Source organism: Larimichthys crocea, chromosome III (assembly GCF_000972845.2).
Source record: "Larimichthys crocea isolate SSNF chromosome III, L_crocea_2.0, whole genome shotgun sequence".
Classification (NCBI taxonomy): Eukaryota; Metazoa; Chordata; class Actinopteri; family Sciaenidae; genus Larimichthys; species Larimichthys crocea.
This window is the reverse complement of record NC_040013.1, coordinates 28,486,446-28,504,387: the sequence shown is the minus strand read 5'-3', so window position 1 is coordinate 28,504,387 and position 17,942 is coordinate 28,486,446. Positions and strand designations below refer to the sequence as shown.

Genomic DNA, 17,942 nt, shown 5'->3' with positions numbered 1-17,942 from the left:
AAGAGAGAGAAAATGAGCAAGAAACGCTTGTATGGCATGTTTCCGTCAGGACAAGGATCACAACACATGCAGGAAGTTCTTCCTGTAGGGATGTGGGAGTGTCCTAACAGCCCCGACTTGTCTGTAAAACATGTCAGTAATTACAACTTTTTATTTTTGCCACCCCCAAACGCTGACAGTGGGCTAAAAAAGACAAATTTGTTCAAATTAGATAAAACTGGTAACACATTAGGGTTCACATTAATCTTCCTTTAAATTGAAGACTTTTCAGCTTTCACTGGAGTTACACAAGATTCTCTAAATCCTGCTCTAAATTTATCTCGAGCAGAAGTGCATGTGTCTAGGAAACTGAATTTGATTACTCCGGGAAAGGCTGACTCAGACCAAGGGCAACTGACTGTCATCCAATTATAAACAGTCTCCAGAAATCCTGGTAGATACATTATAGTTAAAAAAAAAAGAGACACTAAATCCATCTTGAGGGCAAGAAATGGATACTCTGACAAAGATGTTTAAAAAGGTAATTCTCTAATTTCACAGCGTCATGGTCACCAGCAGCCAAAGATCGGCCTAACATAATGGATACCTTTCAAGTTGTCAAAAATGGGAAGAGAAGAGTTGTTCTTCCTTACTGTTTTAGTCTGGGACAACCTCTGACTGTATAAAGAATGGACCATGTATGCGTGACCTCACCCATACGTTTTTTAAACCAGGCTGTAAACATGTTTATTTCTGCTGTGAAGTTGGACGTTTTAACATGGGGACTTATGGAGACTTGACTCGTTCTGTAGCCATTGGCTTCACGTCCCAGCCATGGAGATTGACGCTTGGTTACAATATAGTCAATCTTTACAATATGCACGATCATTTTTGAGCTTATGTAACTGTCCTGTTGACATACACAGGGCAGCATCAGTGCTGACTGTCAGACATGTACACTCTGTAAAAACACCAGCAATCCAAAATGATGGACTGTGTGTACCATTAGACAAGTTAGACACGGTGGCGTGAATGCCCTCGGGTAGACTGTAGTCTGCTCTTTACATTCACATCTTACAATACGCCAATGCTGGGCCCCTCGAAATCAAGATCCTCCATGCTTCCTGGAAGGGATGATGCAGATGGCCACATCTCATTCAACTGGGACCAATGAAGGACATGCGACCACACACAGTAAAAAATAGAAAAGCTTCTGGTTATTTAAACAATCTAGTGATTCTCCTGGTTAATTATAATTACTACAGTTAACGAGACCAAACAGGTTTGGCACATAGGCTTGTTAGACATCACCCAGACAGACATGAATTTGGCTTTGTGTGACTTCCAGTGTGCTGAACAACCCCCTTGTACAATCAAAGATCAATGTCTATACTGGAGATAAACAATTAACATAGTGGGGAGTGGAAGAAAGTTGAATTTATCTTAAATTGTTGAGTGTTTGACAGGCTAATTGTTGGCCACTGCAAGTGGTCAATTAGAGTTAGTCCCTACTGGTTGTCTAATGGAACCATATGCTCTCTTGGCTTTGAGCGAGTGCTCTTTCCTAAAAGGGGAAGCAGTGGAAAAAAATGGAGAGCAAAGCAATAACTGACTTACGAGGCCACTGCCAGTTCATCAGCACTTTAATAGGCAGAAAATAAAGAGATGTATATGATCACTTCTAGTATGTTTTAGCTACAGTATACTGAAGTGGGGCTAAGATGTGAGAAGTTGAAACAATATTTTAGAGTTGTAACTGGATGAGATAGACTGAGAATGTGGCAATGTGCCAGCACTCATAATAAAGATGGCAACTGGCTAATCAATGTCCTTGCTATTCCCATCATCAATGCTGACCTCTGGGTATCCATCAAGGGTTTGAGTGCCTTGTGATTCCTCTCCCTGTCGGTCTGCATCATGCTAAGTGTCTAATGGCTGCTCTTTATGCTATGTATAATGCTTAGTCTTGTCTACAACAGGTCAGGGTGACTGTAAACTAAACATCCAGTAGTGAGAGACGTTGTTCTGTTGAAGGTAAAAGAGGAAAAAGTGGAGCAAATATTCACTTCATGCCACTGGCAAATGCATGGGTGTTTGGTTGGCTGCAATTTGTCTCCAAGACATGTTTAGTAACACAGACATGCTGCTTAGCAACATCAGGGAAATACCAACCCAGGAAAGAAACACAATACAATAGTAAAACTGCAAACTAATGTCTTAAGAGGTTACTTATAAAACGTCAAACTGCAAACAACTGTTGGACTTGGTTATGTCCTCACGTTTGGAATTACCCCTTGCCTTGCAAAAGCAGACAAAATTTAATTAGCTCAGGTTTCTCTCATGATTTTAGTCTGGAAAACATTCACTGACAATGGACTGCGCTGAGCAGCTGGAAGCCAGACCAATCAGCAAACTATGAGAAGAGGTTTAGATGACGATAACAAGCAAAGCTGTATTTGGTGTTTTCGCCAAGCACAGACAAGCTGCCTCTTAACTACTGAACCTTAAGGGGGAACTGTAGATAAAAAATTAAGCATGACTACATGGTCTATTTCTCGCCTGAAATGTGAAGTGATTTTAGACTATTACGGGGAAATGTGTGGACTTTCCAAACAACCACCACATCTTTCTGTGGTGGTAAAAGGGGCAACCCATCACGTCAGGTGCAGTAACGTTTCACGAGGACACCGCTTTAACCACGCAAATGCAGAGCAAGCTGTGAAACTACCCTGCTGCTCTTGGCTCTGTTAATTCACAGCAGAATAGTACATTGTTTTATGCAGGAGAGCTTTATAAGATGTGTTGTTTTATCGCCACGATAGTGTGACAAGCCTAGACAAAACAATCACTGCATTCTTGAGGGCAGTCTGGGCCTGCACAAAGATCCCCAGTCACATTATCCTTTAGCTCTACAAATAGCAGGAAATGTTCAATATGACGTGATACTGTTGTAAAAAAACAGACAAATCAGAGCTAGATCTGTCCCAATATGATGCCATAGTCACAGAAAAAAAAACATCAATTACTTCTGTGCATCACCACCAAAACTGCACAACTCATCTTGGATAAACACGACTGCAGACCCTGGATATTAAACTTTTATGGAGAGATGGTTGGGCTATATCAGCGTATAGGTCAGAACAGACTGGGTGGGGTTGCAGCTGATTAGTCAACACTGGATCTTGGTGTCATATGGTAGAAGTGTAACCTGACGGTCCTTTTCAGGAAGTTAACATTTTTATTGCCTACTGTGGTTAAATTTAACAACAATTCACACTGAGGTCGATTTTTGCTGGGCAATCATTTATTTTTACAGAATTGGGGAATTTCTCATATGTCACCCACTTAATTTATGTCAGGAGCATTGTACCTGCACATAACCTAATTACTGGACTAGGACTCGAATCATACCCAAGCTGAAATGCTGACAACTTCAGGATCTTTGAGCTACAACATGGCAGGGCTTGTGTTGAGCCTCCGAAGCAGAATATCCTCCAAACAAATCTCACCTCCTTTACTGGAAAAGATAAGAAAGATAGATCCTATCTGCACCATCTGCAAATGCCAAACACCCTTTTGCAAGATCATCATTCACCTGCAGCTGACAAGCTGAGTCTGATACAAGAAGTCATATAAAGAGGTGATTGGGCACTAACTTTTAGTAGACCGTTTAGTTACCAGTGAAGCATAAAACTGCTCCAAAAATGGATGTATTATGGATCACTGACTAGCAGAGTTGTCCTGACACCTTTAGTTTTAGTGAAGCAAAGTAACAGCTGGACCAAGGTGTATTGCCACAGCTGAAGCAAAGGCCTTATTCAAATGGCCAACTTCCTGTTATACATCTGTGGATACCACAGAGAGACCAGGAACTGAATACTGAACACGGTCATTGTCAACACAAAGGAAACATCTATGATAAAGTGTCTGTCAAGTGGACAAAAAACAAATTCATAAAAACAGAAAGACTTATAATTGATGGAGATAAATTAAGGTGCACTATCTAAGAATTGGCCATCTGTCGAACTCCAAACAAACAGGGGGCAGCATATCACCAGAGTAAGCACCAACTGTTGCTGTTATTACTTAACTAGCTCAGTTAGCCGTGCAGCTAGCAGTCACAGTAGATGAAACTACCTGGGACTGGGAGTTTAGTGCACCAGGGGTAGTGTTGGTGTTTACAAAAGGGGGGACACAGGGGAGAAATGCCAGAGGGGAGCCAAACAAGGAACGAACACCGTCTCAGAGACCGACAGAGGGTAGTTTGGGAATATAGTACCAAGATGATTTATAGCGACTCTGACCAGGGATTCGACTCAGAGGACGACAAAGACACAGCGGGTTCAGGTGGGGACAGGAAAGATACAAAGCAAGAGAGATTGGGCATCAGTTGGTTTGCATTTCCCATGTCCTGAGCTGGGGTACAGTGGGGTCCACCATCACGATGTTGCTGGACTGAGGCCATACTGGATGTAACAGTGATTCACTATAGCCTCTTAAGGTACAAAGCGGTATTATGAGACAAGATGGGAGCAGGCTAGCTGGTTAGCATATGTCTTTGACATGTAAAAACTTTCACATTCATGTTCATTATTTTAGTTATTTAACATGTAACATATTGTTACTTTAAAAAGAGTCAATAATAAATCCAATCAGTTATTTAATAAATCAGGTTTTTACGACCTACACGCCTTCCCCAAAATTACTGTCATCGTGATCATGGCTGACATTTGCAAGCAACAATGACAGTGGGGGCCGTGCTGAGGAAGTAAAAGGTTGGCACCAGTCTCACAGTCGCAGACATTTGCCAGAGAAAGATCGAGACACACCTTAGGGCAACGCCATGCTACTCAGTGACAGTCTCCTGAGATTTACAGCTCACTGATCCGGCCCTAATTCTAGCGAAAAGACCTCAAGTATCTGTTGGGCAAATCAGATGAAAGGAGAGCTATGTACCCTGCTGCGTCCTGAGCCAGCAGAGCAGACCCTGATGTGCAGAGACAGAAGGAGGACCTCACAGCCTGAGGATATGACAAACAGGAAATGGGACCAGTGTGACACAGTTTTTAGCATCCCTCTTTGCATTCCTTAACTCCATTTACATCTGACAAATCTGCTGAGGAAACGTGACTCTCATGGCAACTCTATACATTATTCTAACAATACTTTAAGACTACAAAAACAAATTTTGGGGTTGAAAAGGGGGGTGATTTGGAATAATTTTAGCTTGTTCCCTGTTATCCTTACCTTAAAGTCACAGTACACACGGTTGCCTTCAATTAACCAAAGGGAAATTGTTTTGTTCTGACATTAAGACTGCAAAAAAACATAATAAACAACAACAAACAGGTTATAAAAATAAAAAAAGCTTAATGAGGGCTCATGTTTGGTGTGTGCCAGACTGTCATTCCTATAATATTTGTTATTCCTGGAAAAACAAGCCCTGTATCTTTCACTTGATCTATGATGGATCTCAATAAGAAATTGAGAACTAAGATCACTGAAACTTGCACGTGACCATCGTCCGGGAAAATCTACATTTCCTCTGGTGCTTTGTGCTTACTGAGTCATCAGACGTCCACCCTTTGGAAAGCAACTGTGTATAGATTTTGGAGCATGTGCATAAACATGTAAGATTATGTCACATCCTGACAGTGAATGCTGCCTATCCCTGCCACATTCAAACTCAAATGTGGCCACCCCCAGTCTGTCAACAGCTACTTGTACTCCAACTGGTTTCTCATTGAAAGAGTGACGGGCAATAATATTGTTGCATATTATCGCCACACCCTGAAAAGAAAGACAGAGGTAGGAAATGAAATTGTTGTTTACAGAGATGCCAGAAGACGAAACTCTGGCTTCAGCTCCAGGAGTCTGGATGAGGATGAGATTTACTAAACTGCTTACCTGCTCTTAGCTACGGCAGATAACCAGCCTAACCAGGATTAAAACTCGCTGCCTATTACTCTGTGACACCCAAACATGATGGCTTATTCAAAAGAATAAGAGTGAACTATGTTTGTGATACAAAACTGTATAGACCGCCTTTCTATCTTTTCACCACCTGGTTGCTGGGGTGCAAAGCTGTCCGTGATACTCAGTGTTTCATTGTGTGTTTGGTGAGAGAGACGTGACATAACATGGAAATCCCAGGCACAAATCAGGATGAGCTGATGTAGGACAGGGAGGGGCAACAGACTTGGAGCAGAATTATAACAAAGTCTAAACAGCCTCCACAACACAGAAGTAACAGTATGAGGATGTATATTTCATGTGCAAAAAAACATTTCTACTTATCTTTAAACATGCCTACTGTAAATATTTAGGAAACTTCAACTGTTCTTCCTGAGGTTGTTACCCTGAAGGGGTATTGACCATTGACAGTATAATAAGTGAACAGAGCTTCTAGGTCTGTAAAGTGAAGCATACGTAAGTGCCAAAAACTGCAGTTCCCCAAATGTCAGGGTGAATATTTATTTGTTCAAATTATATTAAGGCTTAAAGTTATGCAGAATTAACAGCGCTTTGATTGACAGTTAGGTGCCGTTACAGATGGCTTGCTTGAGCACTCTGGCATTTGGCTCGCCTCGGGTCCACTGATGATCCATGTCTTTGACGATATTTAGATTAAATGAGAGGCAGAGAAGGAAGGACTGCCAACACATGGCTATAGCCACATATTTTGAGCTTCAAAACGGCTCTTCAGACACCTACGGGTGACGTCATGCATGCACCGTCCATTATTTATATTGTCAGTGACTATTAAACTCAAACTAGGCAGTGCTGATCAAATATTAATCAAGATCCTGTTATTGCAGTGTCACGTTGAAATGATACCACAATTTTAAACAATATTAATATGAAAAAAAGAAATCTATACTTTAGTGTGCAATTACTGGAAGTCACTCAAAATCTGATTGTAGATTTGTTTTTTTATTCCTTTGATACCTTCAATACTATTGAATGATGTTTATAACCAGGCAGGATGCCATTTTTTCCTGCTTGAGTCAAAACTAAGCACAGCCCAACTCGCAGTACATCACCCACTGGCTCCTCAATCTCATCCAAATATAGTCATTTCTGGCTCCTGAAAACTATGATGTGGCAACATCTATAACTCCAAACTCGAGGCTTGTCCACAAACCTATGGGTGTGGGTGACGTCGCGTTAGGTTGACAGAACACACACTTATTTCTCACAACAGATTGAGCTTGACAAGGCACCAAAAAAAGTCCTTACACGGTGCATCCAGAGACAACAGAAGTCGTAACTACCACACAACTTCCCACACTAGTGAAATATACAAACATAGTGGCTGCCGCATGTGCAATAACACTTAAAACAATACGCATCTTTGGGCTGCAAAACAGAAGCGTATTCCAGTGTTAGTCTGTTGCCTCAATATTTGTCTCATCTTGAGCCATTTATATTAAAAATGGCACGTGGTCTAGAGGTGAGGTCACCGGCATGCAGAAAGCTCTCAGTGGATATATGCAATCAGCAAATAAAACAAGGCTCGGCTGGGTTTCCCAACAGGTCTTATCTGCTACATGTTTGGTTTTGCAATTCCTTTGTTTGTTGGTTCATTTAATCATTGTCGTTATTGTCGACTTCCCTGCAATGTGACTGCCAGCGTCATCTAGGGAGTCACTCTCCGGGTCCATCCAACAAATTGTAAGGTAATAAGCCGACAATACACATACAGAAAGTTTCATAATGTAACTTCACAGCCATAATGGTCACACACTTTTCTTTCCCACACTTCCCATGCCACCCCTCTCTGCCACTACTCACACACACTCACACACCAGTGATATCGCCTCAGTGCTCTTCATACACTGGCTGCCTTTGGCCTTTTGTCACCAAGACCGCATGAGACGCCACCTAAATCCCCTTCCTGTAACCAAGGCCACGGACCACCATTGTAATCAGATTCCAGCTACATTCCAGCGTTTCTTTTTTGTTTTGTTTTTTGCAACAATGAGATAAGGTGCTGATTTTTCACCTCTTTCCAACCCACGTGACCATGTAGCCTTTGCACTGCTCGATTTAAATACTACCGGGAAACAATATATTATGCACCAGTGTTTCAAGGAATGCCGTCGTATGCGTTTGTATTTGGAAATGAGATCTGCAGACAGACAAGCAAAGTGACCTAAGTCTGTGACACATAAGACATTGTGTGTACGTTTATCAACAGCGCGTAGCGTGTCAGACATCTTGACTGCAGATTTTAAACACCAGAAGTCAAGTGATGAGGTTGTGCCAACTTCCTCATTCCAGAGGAGGAAAAACAGACTAGGAACCATAGATGTGCCAAAAATGTATGCTTAGTGTGATGCCGACCGTGCTTTAAATTGTATTCCAGCTAACTCTTTATTAATGTTGGTGCTGTGAGACTTAAAACTGCTTATCCTGCTTAAAGTCAAGATTTGAAAGAAACCACTTTAAAATCTTGTAAAATTACTCACGACAGGAACAGCTCTAGTTTTTATGACCGCTTGCACATGGTTACTTTTCTAACTACAGCAGCACAAACTGAATATATAACCAGTACCTAAGTTCTCACTTGCACCTTTCCTGACAGGTGATCAATGCAACAAGAGGACACGTTCACAATCCCCTGCCCATTGTTCTTTAAAGCCAACTCCTAAATATTATAGCCTGAGAGTACAAAGCATATCCCTTCCTCTTCCTGATCAGCAACTTCCCCCTCCCCCAATGAGAAATGTGCAAACCACTGCTCCATTTCAACAGATGTTGTCAGCTGTGGTGGGAAAGACCAATGGAAGAAATAGTATTAGTCAGTCAGTTAATGTGCATCTGCTGGATTTGCTAAGATACGAAGCTGAAAGAACATTTGAACGTCATCTTTGATATAGATTACAAGCAAAACAAGCAAACTTGTTCCTAAAAGTTCAATAATACAGAAGAGAAGATTATAGAAGATAATACACATCTAACAAGCTGAGATAAACAACTATTTAGATCTATATATGTAACATACTTAATTGTGGCTTATTAAACGTAGAACATTCACTGTCATCATGTCTATTTTCTGCAATTAGAGGCACAGATTTAGGCATGCGACCCCTTTAATTATCAGGCTAGTCCAAACAAACAAACAAACAAACAAACACTAATAAACTAGCAGGTGTGCCAGGAACAAACACAGTACACAAACCATGCATTTAAATAGTTGAATTTTCAAGCTGTGGCTTGTCATTTGGAGAGTTTCTGGCAGAGAAAGTGTGCGCTCAGATAGCAATCTAGTACAGACAGGACTGGACACAAACTGAGGTATGTCAGACATGTTCAAAGAATGCAATCTTTGAGTCCAACTGAGATACAGAGGCCAAACCGATGACCAAATATTAAGCTTCTTTTACCGAGTACTGATTATTCCAGCAGACTGATATGAGAACTGACTTTAACACGAGGTATATCATACGTTCTATGTAACACACAAGTTTCTACCTAAATCCCTACAGTGACTTGAGATGACCTCCATCAACACTGATGAATTAGATGTAATAGATAAGATACTGGATATAAATCTTCCTGCTCTTTAAAATGTTAACTTAAAATGCACTCCACACTACACCACAGCCCACACCAGCACGCCTTGCTGCAGTCGATAGGAACCAAGACTCCCTCACATCTCATGCTTAGTTTCCCTCTGCTTCCTGACCCACTTCCTCTCTCAGCCAAAGCCATAGGACGGCGTGTTACGCACTTCTAAAGACCTTGTACTGCAGTGCAACCAGCGGAGCTTGATGCGTCTGGAATGGTTAACAAGTCCAAACACAGCTGTAGCACCGCTGACTGTTGACCCTGAAGGTCGCTCTGCCAGCCTTCACCTGCTCTGCATCCCACAACGGGTCTCGGCAAGGGAAGCTAAATACACGCGGAAGCTGAATAACCCAGTTCAAAACAGGGGCCAGATATGCAAATCATGCTGCCCTTTTGGCACACTAACCACGGTCATTACAAATCAATCTGCCCTATTGTCATGAGCAAGCAAATGAGCCAGTGATGGCGCAGGGACAGATGATAGGGGGGGGGGGGTCACACAAAGGACTACTTGGGTCAACACACAGCCACTAAGGTTTTACTGGAGAGACCATTTACGACAAGGTCTCCATACAACCTTCAGTTATGGATCAATTTTCAGTATACCGCTTTCCTGGAGCGGTATTGGTATTTGAGTATCACATTACTTGCACCTCTTAGGCAGAAATAGGTCAAATTATAAGGGTGAGTTGAATTCATAGTACAAATAATCAATTAACTAGATAAAGGAGTCATTTTATCAACCAAAACTGCCAAATACGCTGTACCTCCAGGTATATAAATGTTTGCTGATTTCCTGTCTGACTGATGGTTGACTAAAAAAAACACACTCCAAGATTAAATGACCCTGTCATTAATATGCAAACCAAATAAAGTATGTTTAGGTTGGTAGCCCATCTCAATTTGACCCTTGCTACTCTATTCCTACTACCCCTGCTGTATGCTGTGACCTGGATTCATTATCTACAGCCTAATTTAACTCTATATAGTTTTTTTTTTAATTATCTATTTGTAGTTCCATTTCTTCTTTTTATATAGCTTTCTATTTGTGAAGATAAAAACACAGGTTTAATTTAAATCTAGATTTATCTTATAGATTCATTTTAATGTATGCTTACCATGTTATCGGTTCATTTTCATCTGATGCTGCTACTGGAAGCTTGAATTTCCCTCAGGATCAATAAAGTATCTATCTATCTATCTATCTATCTATCTATCTATCTATCTATCTATCTATCTATGAAAGGGGCATAATTAAAAGAACATCTGTCTAACATGATACTAATGACTCAATACAAGACATCCATGTCTACTTTCACTGACTGTAACAAACTACTAGAGGAGGTTGAGGTTGGTTGTCTGCATAATTTCATACCAACCATTCTCCACGTGTTATGGTCAAACAAACTGAGCTGATGGAGGGACACATTTGTAACTCCATTTGTAGTTTCGCATGGATGCTATCAAAACACCTATTATCCATAGCAGTGTGTTAGTGGGTCAAATCTGAAGCTGGCATCTGGATGAATATTAGCTATTGGGTTAAAAAAATTAAAAAAAATCAAAGAGAAAAAAAATATCGATTGCTTCAGTAAATGAAAGAGTTAATTCTTGGATATGTGTCCTGTCTTGAGCCTATTGTTCAGCCGTGAAGAGTCTAGTTATATTAAACAATCAGGATGCCAAAGGCCAGGGCGCGGTTGTGCTGCCTTGCACCTCCGTGTATGTGGATCTGTCGTTTCGGAGATAAGTTTTCCTGCCGCACTATGGCTAAAGCTACCCCACCCCGCTGAATAACGTCCAACGGCACATTTTACATCGCGGACAAAACCCCTCAGTTGAAAACAGCTATTTTTTTTAAAAGGTATCGTTTAAAAAACTTTTTTTTTTTTGGCATTGTCAGCTAACCGCCACTGAAGGCCACGGTTCAGTCTATCCCGATTCATTTTAGCTAGCGCGTGCACTTTCCCGTCTGGATGGCAGTTGGTGGAGAAAACGTTTGAACCGTTGGAGCCGATTTTAAAAAAAAGCCCCGAGAAAAATAGATAGAATATAGAGTCTGAATATATCACGTAATCTTTAACCTACCTTCTGAAGGAGAAAAATTAAAGTGTTCCCGAAAGCCAAACGATATAACACAGCCCAACGCGTATCCCACTTTTGAGTCCTCCCTCTGCCGGAGCCGCTGCCGTGATGCTGACACCGCTCGCTCGCTCTGTGTGCTCTTTCCCCACTCTGTCGCTAGCCCCGCCCCCTCCTTTGGCTTGGCGAGCTCTAAGTGGATCAGCCTCTGTTTGACAGACAGCTCCGGGAGCCAATCAGAGACACCTTTATTGGATAACAGGGACTAGAGCTCCTTCTGTCTTCAGGTTTTCCAGTGACAGAAAATCACCAGTAATTGTGTGTTTTTATGGCGTTTTAATCATCTGTGATGTTATTGTGATATTCCTGTTATCTTATTTTATCTATATGCCATCTATTCATCACCATCTTCCTATTATTTTATAATCATATTATTTAGAAAAGCATAATTCTGCTTACAATTTATTCATCAAGTAACAGGCGGCTTCTTCTTCTATGTGGAGGTGCATCCACTCAGCATTTAGAAGCAACTAATTGAGCCATAATATTCAAAATATTTATTGTTTTTATGTGTTTATTTGCATTTGTGAGTGAGTACGTGGGAATAAATTCAAAGATATACAAAATATAAGGATGTAAACATACGTGTATGTCGCTTTTATGGCATTTTAATCTCCTGTAGTATTATTGTGGTATTCCTGTTATCTTATTTTATCTATAAGCCACCTATTTATCATCAACTTCCTGTTATTTTATAATTATATAATTTAGAAAAGCATCATCATTTTACAGTTTATTTATCAATTAACAGGAGGTATGTATCTTCTTTTCTGGAAGGATTTGGCTTGGAAACCAGAGGAGTGTAGCTGGTGAGTGTGTCAGTTCACCTGTGTTTTGTCCTTCATCCACTTACATTTTTTTTTTATGAAGCTGCCTCTAATGTCCATAAATAACAACTTATAATGTACAGGTTGTGATAGGCAGTGAAACAATACAACATGCTTGTGCAATATTCCTGCTCTAGGTGTCATTCCATGATATTAAAAATATATTTCCAGAAGAACACAATGTACCACAGGTGTATTACAGGGCCACAAGATGGCGGTATTTCACAAATCCGGAGTGATGCAGACTTTTGACAGAAGAAAACAGCTGTATTCCATCAACCAATTTATTTTTTCTTTGCCCCTCCTTCAGTCGTATAGATGAGGCTTGATGCAAGTGTTTGTGGTTAATCTGGCAGCACAGATTCTCCTGGTTCATGGACCAGGAAAGCAGACTTCATTGGTTCATTGGCTCTTTTCAATAACAAATGATTTATTTACCTGTTATTGTTCTGCACTATTCACAGTTTCTAAACTTTGATACTGTAGTATAGATTTGACCCTTACCTTTCCGCATCGATGGCTTCCTCTCGACTGCCTTGTCCGGGGATTTCTGAGCTGAGTCGAAAGCCGCCTTCATCTGTGCCACCTTCACAGACTGACCCTGCTCGTCAGACTTGACTTCAGCTGGCTTTGGCCGGTCCTGGTGCTGCAGCTTTTCATGCAGTTGAATGGTCTCCTTTATGAGTTCAGAGACAGGCCTAGATTTGGGAGTGCTTTGGGATTCATCTCTCTCTGATACACTGCCATCGCTCTCTTTGACAAGTTTGTTATCAGGTTGATCTGGAGTCATATTTTCTGTGTTAAGTGTCACACAGAGATCCTGCTTCATGTCTGCTGTGACCTGGAGACTTTCCTCTGATTTAACTGAGCCAATATCCACAGCTGGTGCAGTAGAGTCCTTCACCTTCTTCTTTCTCATGCGCACAGGCGGCTGATCATCTGAGCATGCAGAGCCAGATAACTGTGGATCAGCTTTGCTCTTGCTGTCGCTCTTTATTTGTAGAGGTGGTCCTACAGTACTGGTATCTGTCGTTTCAGCAGTAAATAAATAGCATGAGTCTGCACTTTTCCCATCACTGTTTGTGGGTGGAGACATTGCATCAGACACTGAAGAAGGTGCAGATTCCTCAGTGATCACACCACTTGCTTCACATGACATTCTTTCATGTGAAACAGCTGATTGTGAACTCTTTGTGTTCAGGTTTTTAGAGCCGCTCATGTTTGGCTTGATCTCCACGTCCTTCTTCTTTGAAGCTTCTGTTGAGTTCTTCTTTGAACTCTGACAATCAGCTTCGGGATAATGTGAGTTTGTGAGTGAGCTGTCACACTTAGTGTTTCCACTCACTCCAAGCTGAAGACAGAGTACATCTGCGGTGTCAGCAGTGTCAGTGTGATGATGTCTGCCTGCAAGGTTTTCTTTTGGTTTTTCTTTCAACCCTTTCATGTCACGTATTGACAAATTTTTATCAGTGGTTATCTCTGCACTGTCAATGATCCTCTTTTCAGTAACATCCACGGTGTCCTTGTTGGTTATGTCAACCTCTTTTATATCTGAGAGAGCTGGGGTTGTCTCCTTTCTATTTCTCTTCAGTAGCTTCTCCAAAATAGAGCTGGGTTCAGAGGGTGGGGCTGGATTTGATGCCAAATTCGAGTCATTCTTTTGATTTGTGGTTGTTTCAGTTGTATCCATTTGTAGATAAGGCCTCACTGACTCTCCTTGGTCATCAGTATCAGTGACCTTTGGTTTTATTGAAGAGTTGGAGTCATTTGAAACTGGCCTCGCCTCACATGTTAGCGCTTCCTCATTTATGGTATTCTCTGTTCTCTGTTTTGGAAGTCTACAGTGAATGGTATCACTCATGTCTGATAGAGACTCATTCTGCAGACTGTTTTTCAAAGGATGTAGGGGTTGAGCTGTAGGCGGTGCCTTCCTCTTACTCAAGCGGCCCACTGTTCCTGCACAGAGTTCAATATCTTCATCCGCAACGTCCGCCATGATGCTGTCTTTTTGATCTTGTTGAACAGATGCTAAAATCTCACTTCCTGCATGAGCTCCACATCTGCTCATCTTCATCATCACAGCGTCCTTTTCTGTGTTTCCAAGTGAGTTTGCATCCTCTGAGGCAGTAGCAAGGCCAGACTTTTCATATGAAACTCCAGCTGAGAAGTTTTCATCTTGGCACTCCTCATGTGGGGCGGTTCCCTCGTCCTGATACTCCATCTTGATCTTTGAGGATGTGTGACGCTCCCTCTCAGTCTTCTTCTTCTCCTCTCTCCTGATTTGATTGTACAGCTTGTACGCTCTGGCTCTTTCCTCAATCCTCGCAGTGCTCTTTTGGTTCTTGTCCGTCTCCTGTGGAACCAGTGGAGCCGTCCTGCCTCCTTCTCCACCTCCTCCTCCTCCTCCCTCCTTTCCTGCAGCCCCTCCCTGTCTCACCTCCCTTGCAGCGAAAGGACTCACCCCCAAATTTATGTGCTTCTCGCTAGAAGGTGTTGTTGGCTCCTGGCCGGGGCTCTCGTCCAGATCCTGAGCGTCTGGCTCCCCTGAATTTTCCCCAGTGTTACCAGCCTCCTCCTCACAGGAGCTTCCTCCCTCCATGACATCACCTGTCTGACTGCCTGCACCTCCACAGTCAGGGATTGGACTTGTTTCCTCAGATCCTTCACCTAGGGCCTGTTCTCCTCCTTCCAGTTTGTCCTGGTTCTGTCCCATACTGGTCTGTGGAGAGAGGCATGAGGTTAATCTCACAACAAAACGTCAATCCTCCCAAATCATGCAAGAAGTTGCCAGCCTAAAAGTTTTGCCTGCTGACCATGTGATCCATGCTCTGACACAGCCTCTCTATTCATATTTCCAGTTTGAATAATACACTGAGAACTTGGTTACACGTTAGGCTGTGTCAGACAACCTTGATTTAACATATCATATCTCGTCAAGTATGTTAAGTTATATTAGATAATTCAGTCATGTTAGCTGTTTTATTTTGTTACTCCCTTCTTGTTTCAAACCACTTCACTTCCCGTCCATGTGTGTTTATCTCCAGTTTGATTGTTTCCCCGGCCCTATTGGTTTCACCTGTGTATATTTAATGTGTGTGTTCGCTTCATCCTGTGCCAGTTTGTTCTCCTAGTGACTAGTTTAACTTTGGTTTCCTGACTCTGCCTTCTGCCTCACCTTTGACGCATTGTTTGCTGATTCTGATTGATCACCTCTGGCTCAGTAAACACATTGTTTCTGAACCCAGGCTACACTTCCGTGTCATGCGTGAGTCCAGTTGCTCATAGTTTCACAGTCATAACACTGTCTAGACATTAGAAATGTTTTCAGCGTGTAGCGTGTAGCAAACAACTCATAGTCACACAGCAGTTATTTTCAGTGAAAGTGCTGAATTGGAGTATCTTATGACTTTAATAGTGTAGCCTCTGTTGGGTTATTCACACACTTGCGATGTCCACTTTAATTCAAATTACAGTCACAGGATTTTGCATCAATCTCACTTGTTAATTTGAATCTTTTGTTTTGGACTGACTCAGCAGTATCGCTGCAGCATTATTTGCTTCTCCTTAAACTGTATGCAATGTAAAAACATTTGTTTTCTGGCAAACTGAATAGATGATTTGATTTAACACTTTATCTCAGTGATCAGTAAAAATCTGGCATCAATGTTTTGGGATACTCCGCATCAAAGCAGATGGAAAGCTGTGTCTGGCTAATTGAGTTCACTCCTCTCTGTTAGTATTTAAAGTTCACAAAGTCTTATGACAAAATCTGTTAGCAAATCCTATTTTCCCCACTCTGCATTTTAAAAGTCAGCATGTTTTCTAGTGCGCCTTGTCAGATTTTCTTTGCTGATTTGTTTTCATGTGACACAATTAATTGATTAGGCGCCAGTAAGACCTGTCTTTTTTTTTTACATGTTGCATGTATCAGGAAGAGATTAGCATTTCAAAAAAACGTCCCTGCACCATATTAATCTAAGTTTGGAGATGTTTTGTGTTTAATTAGTCTTCTCTGAGGGACATTATCAGATGCTGTTGACTGCTTTTATTACTCTTGTAGCAGTGACGTTGATAGTTATGGTGCTGGTAATGATTAATGGTAGGAGGAGGTGGAATGAGAGCAAAACATGAGGCAAAACTTAAATGATCGTGTCGCAGAGACAAACTTTTCCATGCAGTTGTATAATTGCTTAATGAGTTTTCATCCACTAAAGTGCAGCAGTAAGCAGAGAAAATGAAGAGGCACAATGAACAATGATGTGGACCATGAATCTGTTTTCCTGTCTGTGGCCTCATAACCCCCCTCTGTGTGACAACATATGACTGCTGTTGTCTTATCATCTGACAGGCCTGGTCACTGGCCAGAGACACGGCTAAGGGAGCTAATGTTATCACCCTACAACAGTGGTTATAGCCGAGTGAGAAGATACAAATACTAATGCTGCGATGTTTTGTCAATAAAAGAAGTTACAAACTGTCTTCAGGTCATGTGGAGTCATCAGGTTAAATCCATAGTAGAGCTCAGTGGAGTTTGCATTCATTGATCATCCTCCACCTATCAGTCATTGTGGGGAACCTCTTCCCCTGAGGCAGTCCATCCCTGTTAACAACTGCTCTATTATCCTGTTTTAACCTCCCTGAATACCCAAGGCTGATCACTTGATCACCATGTGCTCGGCTCCTTCAACATATTCAGACATACAGGAATTCAAAACCACCGAACCTCTCAAAAGTCTCAGCATCTTGAATAACAGGCAACTTATCATGTTTTTATCAGCGCTGATTAAGTACAACACAACAAGCTGAGCAGAGGCCTTGCTCATGACAGCTCTCTACTCTGACAACAAGACTCATATAATATTGATCCACTATCATACGCCGAGGATGACACTTACCAGTAAGACGTCGTAGCTGAGTCGATCGCTTTCTCTGTCTATCTCTTAGGACCGACAGAGCGCTCTTTGTTGGTTGTTTGGTGATGCTCAGTCCTCCCTCAAATGCAGAAGCAATGGGAGCCTTATATTACATCCATGTGATGTCACAGCACATTTGACTAACACAATCAGGGGAAACTTGTAGCTTTGCTTTTTCGCTGTCTTGAGAAACCTTGGAGAATCGTTACCATCTCCATCTCTGGATTGTGGATTCAGGGTCATGGAGAACGTGAGCAGAGATTTCAGACACATAGGTGGTGACCTTTTCACCTTGTATCCAAATGGATGTTATGGATGATTAAATATGGAGAATGCCCTATTTTTTTCCATTTTCCTTATACAACATGTTTTGCATGGAGGTGTCATAGGGAGTACAGATACGACTTCACTCCAGGAATCTAGTTAAGATAAGCAGGAGATGATGATAGAAGTCTGGGATAAATGAGTAACTGCAGCCAACATGGAGTGTAGGAAATCGTCTGAAAAA

The 17,942-nt window shown here is 41.6% G+C and overlaps 2 protein-coding genes across 3 annotated transcripts in view; both read right to left on the bottom strand.

Moving 5' to 3' along the window:
* coro1ca (coronin, actin binding protein, 1Ca) overlaps window positions 1-13,461 on the bottom strand; it is a 32,236-nt gene extending 18,775 nt beyond the window's left edge. The window contains exon 1 of one of the 2 annotated variants that reach the window (XM_027273320.1): window positions 13,026-13,461. In XM_027273320.1, coding sequence (XP_027129121.1) covers window positions 13,026-13,440 — 415 coding nt within the window. In that variant the 5' untranslated portion in view covers window positions 13,441-13,461. Of the gene's footprint in view, window positions 1-11,640; window positions 11,794-13,025 lie in introns of those variants that run through there. The other variant, XM_010753979.3, reaches the window with a different exon arrangement.
* A 401-nt stretch (window positions 13,462-13,862) lies between these two features.
* Window positions 13,863-17,506, bottom strand: LOC113744216 (uncharacterized). The gene is made up of 3 exons (XM_027272997.1): window positions 17,417-17,506; window positions 13,979-15,240; window positions 13,863-13,872 (listed from the first exon to the last, which is right to left on the bottom strand). The coding sequence occupies exons 2-3, from the start codon at window positions 15,232-15,234 to the stop codon at window positions 13,863-13,865; spliced, it is 1,266 nt and encodes a 421-aa protein (XP_027128798.1). The 5' UTR covers window positions 15,235-15,240; window positions 17,417-17,506.
* Window positions 17,507-17,942: the final 436 nt, after the last annotated feature.

What these genes read in the sequence shown, in the direction of transcription:
- LOC113744216 (XM_027272997.1), bottom strand. Translation starts at nt 15,234, where the DNA reads ATGGGACAGAACCAGGACAAACTGGAAGGAGGAGAACAGGCCCTAGGT.